Source organism: Aedes aegypti, chromosome 2 (assembly GCF_002204515.2).
Source record: "Aedes aegypti strain LVP_AGWG chromosome 2, AaegL5.0 Primary Assembly, whole genome shotgun sequence".
Taxonomy (NCBI): domain Eukaryota; kingdom Metazoa; phylum Arthropoda; class Insecta; order Diptera; family Culicidae; genus Aedes; species Aedes aegypti.
The window spans coordinates 86,224,919-86,231,031 of record NC_035108.1 but is presented as its reverse complement, the minus strand read 5'-3'; the positions used below and the strand labels follow the sequence as shown (position 1 = coordinate 86,231,031).

The 6,113-nt window shown below is 42.2% G+C and overlaps 1 protein-coding gene across 1 annotated transcript; it reads left to right on the top strand.

The window, feature by feature from the left end:
- Window positions 1-1,771: 1,771 nt before the first annotated feature.
- Window positions 1,772-2,484, top strand: LOC23687817 (cuticle protein 16.5). The gene is made up of 2 exons (XM_011494662.2): window positions 1,772-1,877; window positions 1,949-2,484. The coding sequence occupies exons 1-2, from the start codon at window positions 1,860-1,862 to the stop codon at window positions 2,234-2,236; spliced, it is 306 nt and encodes a 101-aa protein (XP_011492964.1). The 5' UTR covers window positions 1,772-1,859; the 3' UTR covers window positions 2,237-2,484.
- The last annotated feature ends 3,629 nt before the right edge of the window (window positions 2,485-6,113 follow it).

Here is a 6,113-nt window from a genome sequence, read left to right as displayed (position 1 = left end):
ATGGATTCAGACTAAAATAGCTAAATTTTCACATATTTTCATCGCTATCAAAAAGCGATGCAAATGTTCATTTTACCTGCACTATGTGGGTAAAATGAACAGCGGTTGGTGGTAAAATGAACACCACGCAAAAAACGTGAGCAAAACAAATATTTCTGATTGCCCTACCGAAAATACATCCATTAATGATTGTAACCCATTCAAAAAGAATTCTCAAGGTATCATATTTGACATCATATCATAACGATATTCACCTCACTGAAAAACCTCAAGTCTTCTGAGCCAAAAGTTACGTCAGTTCTAATTTTCAAACGTGATTTCCTAAAATCTTAGTTTTCGTTGATATTTTCACTTCAATTGACCTACGTACCAACTCAAACACGCAGATTTATGCTCTGAATCTTCCGTGCGTGATAAAAATTAATCGAAATTTGTTTTTTCTCGGTAAAAGGCACGGTGTTCATTTTACCACCACTTCCCCTAGGCATGTTTCCAAAGCCTAATATATGTGGTGTAATAGAGTTTTTTTTCCTCTTTCATAACAACTCAAGCCAACCGGAGTAGTCATAGTAGACATAAGAATGGGAACCACAGCGCCAAACCCCTTTCGGCACCAATACAGGATGATGATGGTTTCTAGCTTTTGCTAGAAGTGCGAGAAATCTATTAAAAACTGTACCAAGGTTTTTTAACATCTCTTAATAGAAATAAAATTTCACGCATATGGGTTTAACATTAATTGGTGTGTCTACTTTATAGGATGTTTGTAGCAATCTTTCAAAAATCATAACCAGAATCATTCGTTAGATTTTAGTTATCTTGCAAGGAATATGTGGGTGAGTTCAATTATCCATTGGAAAGTATTCAGCACTGTTGGGAATAAAATGACCACAGTATATGTTTTCAGCATTGTTTAAAGTTGCAGACTTCAGAAGGCGATGAAAGGATTTCGTCATGAATGGACCGAAGATTTGGTAAGAGATTCCCAAGTAATAGTCTGCTAATTCTCCATTCTGGGCTTGTATTATAGGACTATTATAGAGCATGTCAGCTGTAAATTGGCTCAAAATTAGCACACAAGACGTATTAAAGTGCTTTTCGATAACACGGGTTTGTATTGTTTCATGTAATAGATATTCCGAAAATTTGAATTACAATCAATTGAATATGTTGTAGTAATATGCAAACAAATCAAAAAATGAATTTTGCCATGACAAAAGAATAATTTTTTTGCAACTTCTTGTCTTTTTCAAGGGATTGATTTGCTATTGTGTTGTTATCAAGATGATCCTTCATAAAGTAAAATTTCATATTAAGTTTCATGCTATAACTGCTTCTTGAAAAGTAATAGTGGAAGATAGCAAAGTGCTCCAATTCAGATATGTAACACTATAGCAATTTAAAATAAGAATAATTTTAAAATTTGCATAACTATTGAATACTTTAAACACCATATTCTCTCTGAGCTAATAAAATAATCATCCCTAAGTCATCATATCACGCTACCCAATTTGCTCACGGTTGACCGTCTGTATCCTAATTGTCATTCGTATTGCGTGTGCTTGATTTTTCAATGAATATTCCTTTAGTCTTGCGGCCGGCGGTCGAAAGGAAATCCAACTCTAGCGGTACAACGTAATAATCACACAATACAAGCTCGTCCCAAACGGTGTGGAATGTCATTATCACATATGTACAATATGTCGTATGTTGAGTTGCACTTTTGTGGGGACCAAATCGAATTAATCGTTCCCAGTGCTATAAAAACGAATTATTTCATCGATTGAAGCATCAGTAACGCATCATCGTTTGCTAAATTCACTTGAATTCCATTCAATACCAATCCCCCCATAAGCATCATGTCTGCCAAATTTGTGGTAAGTTCTTGTTATGAACCATGTTCTTGTAGACAAAAGTTAATCAACGAAATTTCCTCTCTTCCGCACAGATCTGCCTGGCCCTCTGCGCCCTGAGCACCGTTTCGGCTGGAGTTCTGCCCCTGGCTGCAGCCCCACTTGCGGCAACTGGAGTCGTAGCCCCATATGCGACCTCGTACAACGCACACACCATCAACCATGCCATTGCTGCTCCTTATGTCGCCGCTGCCGCCCCCTATGTTGCTGCCCCAGCTGCCAAGCTCCTGGCTGCCCCAGCCCCGCTTGCCTACTCCGCCTATGGTGCAGCTCTGCCAGCCTTCAGCCCGTACACCGCTCTGCCAGCTAGCTATGTGCTGTAAATCGTAAAAACCGTTCTTCCACAATGGAATACACTAGTTCAAATATCTATCCAGAAGAAAACGTGATATTCAAGGCGCTACGTTGGCAAGGCAACGCTGCGCTGCTCAGTAGTGACCTCTAGACCAATGCTGTCCTGTGTGCTGTCCAATGGCTGCCGAACGATTTTGGCAGGCATTCTTTTGTAAATAGCTTTTTCCCTGTTGCTTAAATGTTTATATCAAACTGCAATACATTCTGAAATCAGAAACAAGTGAGATTTAAGTCTCGTAGAAGAATATCACAAGAAGTGCATGGAACTAGTAATGTATCAAATTTGGTTAAACATTAACCTTATGGTCCATTCTTGAACATTTGATTCTTGTGATGTCTGGACCGAAAAAGATCATTTTGACTCCAACAAACACTTGGCTTTTTCCCTTGTTGGAGTACACTGGAATGAACAAATAAAAATGAAATTATATTGGTAAAGCACTCTGCTGGCATAATAGTCGTGGTTGCGAATCCCACCAGACACGTGGATTTTTCTCATAATTTAAATAATTTGTTCCTGTTTATCACGTGCATTGAGTAAATTAATTTATAGTTTCAAACATACTATTCTTTTTTAACTCAATAATTTGAATTTTTAGTAGGGATAAAACATCATTTCCAGATATATATTTTTTCTTTTCGTGAATAGATTGCCATTTCCAAAAGATTTGGCCTGTATTTTACTCAGTAATTCACGAAATTCAATTAAAAAAAATATTGACTTATTAACCAGTTGCAAAATTTTTGGGACTATGTTTGGATTCAGTGACCACAAATTAAGTGCGTATCATATCTTTTTATTCTTGGACATGTATCTTGATAATTGCTAACTTTTGCCAAGAACTAAAACCCTCATTACTTGATTTCTAGATAAAGTTTTTGTGATTATTATTATTATTAAATTTCGTTTACATTCCAATCTTCACACTATTTTATGATATTCATCAAGTCTAAATCATACTAGATAGGGGAGATTTGGTAAATTTGATCCCCTAAGAGACTCGGTTGTGCCCGACTATCGTCATATAACTGTGCACTTGATCTGCCCACCTAGCTTGCTGCGCTCCACGCCTTCTTATATCAACCGGATCTGAGGCGAACACCAACTCGGCAGGGATGATGTCCGGCATTCTTGCAGCATGCCCTGCCTATAATAGGTAGACAAATTCGTCGACCACCTCGTATGTATCCTCGTCTATTGTAACACTGTTTCGTAGGCGAGCCCTGTTGCGCTTGGCTCCACCTATTAGCATGTACGCATTCAACATCAGTCAAACTTTTGCTGCCCACGTTTCAGGCGTCTGCCTCTTTTCAAACAAACTGGAATGTTCGCCTGAAACCTTCACACAATTTTGCACGCTTTCATCGTTGCTCTCATTAGTCTTGTGAGCTTCCCGAGAAAGCTGTTCTCGTCCATAATTTTCCATAGCTCTACGCGGTCGATACTACAGTATGCCGTCTTGAAATCGATGAAAAGGTGATGCGTTTGGACCTGGTTTTCACGACATTTTTGGAGGATTTGCCGTACAGTAAAGATCTGGTCCGTTGTCGATCGGCCGTCAACGAAGCCGGCTTGATAACTTCCCATGAACTCGCTTACTATAGGTGATAGACGACGGAAGATGATGTGGGAAAATACTTTGTAGGCCGCATTTAGAATGGTGATCGCTCGAAAGTTCTCACAATCTAACTTGTCGCCTTTCTTGTAGATGGGGCAGATTACCCCTTCCTTCCACTCCTCCGGTAGCTGTTCTGCTTCCCAGATTGTGCCTATCAGCCGGTGCAGACAAATAGCCAGCCTTTCCGGACCCATATTTATGAGTTCAGCTCCGATACCATCCTTACCAGCAGTTTTATTGTTCTTGAGCTGGTGAATGACATCCTTAACCTCCCTCAAAGTGGGGGCTGGTTGGTTTCCATCTTCCGCAGTACTGACGAAGGCATTTCCTCCGTTGTCCCGACCTTCATTGCCTGAGCTCTCAACGCAATTCAGATGTTCGTCGAAGTGCTGCTTCCATCTTTCAATAACCTCACGCTCGTCCGTCAAAATGCTTCCATCCTTATCCCTGCACATCTCGGCTCGCGGCACGAAGCCATTGCGAGATGCGTTGAGCTTCTGATAGAACTTGCGTATTTCTTGAGACCGGCACAGCTGTTCCATCTCCTCGCACTCCGTCTCCTCCAGGCGGCGTTTTTTCTCCCGAAAGAGGCGGGTCTGCTGTTGCCGTTTCCGTCTATAACGCTCCCCGTTCTGCCGGGTTCCTTGCTGCAGCATGACCACCCGCGCTGCGTTCTTCTCCTGCAAAATCTGCCTACATTCCTCGTCAAACCTCCGTCCCACGTACCCGACGTTGCTCTCAGCTGCATCGTTGATGGCTGCTTTCACTGTTCTCCAGTAGTCCTCAAGAGGGGCTTTATCCAGCTCACCCTCTTCTGGTAATGCAGCCTCGAGGTGCTGCGCGTATGCAGCTGCGACATCCGGTTGCTTAAGCCGCTCTAGGTCATAACGGGGCGGTCGTCGGTACCGCACGTTGCTAACGACGGAGAGTTTTGGGCGCAGTTTGACCATCACCAGATAGTGGTCAGAGTCGATGTTAGCGCCACGATAGGTCCTGACGTCGATAATGTCGGAGAAGTGCCGTCCATCAATCAGAACTTGGTCGATTTGTGATTCTGTCTGGTATGGTGATCTCCAGGCTGTGCTGGAAGTAGGTGCTACGAATGGCCATATTCTTGGAGGCGGCGAAATCAATTAGTCGTAGGCCGTTTTCGTTCGTCAGTCATATCACCTATCACTATAAATGCTGTTCCCAGCTCGTGTGTGTTGCCCAGGGGGGGGAGGTGGGGGTATTACGCAACGAGGTTCGCCTACCGTTCATGTTTTGTGGGTGTATTCGTTTGGCTCACAACGCTGCTAGGCATCCCGCTGTTTGAGTGTTGAAATGCATCAGCATTTGCTGTCTGTCATGGCCCGCATTTCGACCTGTGCTGTTTGGGTCGGCCCGCGTGAGAGATGATGCTGTTTGGGAAGGCCCGCCCGAGAGATGATTGTTAGGCGAGCTTTGTTTGTAGTTGACAGCCGTACACCCACCCTGGTGTTGCCGCAGCTTTGGTAGATGGTATGGTTACCTCTAAACGTTCGCACCATTGATCCCTTCCAACACACTTCCTGCAGCGCTACGATGCCGAATCCGCGGTCCTTCAGCACGTCGGCGAGTATGCGTGTGCAAGGGTATGCGATATGGATTTTTTCCATGTCGATACGAAACGAAACGATACGCGGAATATCTTGCGCTAATAATGACGAAACGAAACGAAATTTAAAAATGTTTCGTGTAACTCGATACGAAATCAAATATCTCACGGAATTTTTCGAAACGAAACGAAATTTTTGAATTTGTTTCGCGGAATACACGTTTAAGTTTTTTTTTCTTGTCAAAAGCTGGAAATTTGACCATAGGCATGAAAAACGTATTTTTAAATCCTCTACCATATGGAAACCTTAGTGTTGCTCAGCGGAATCCTTACATGTTTTGGTAATACTCTTTTCTGTTTGTTTGAAATTTTCTTAATAATTTTATAAGGTTTCATTTCAACATACAGTTAACTCTCCCTTACTCGATATTCCGTATCTCGATATCGAGATAGAGAACCATAGTAAAAGTTGGTTTTCATGGCTAACTCGATGGTCCCTTGGAACGCAGTTGCACTGCTTTTGTGTTCTGTAACTCGATACCTCTCTAACTCGATGGTCCCTTCAATATCGAGTAAGGGAGAGATGACTGTATCTTAAATTCACACAAGGCAATGAGTGGGTTTCATTTAAGGCGAAGTAGGCCGTCATTG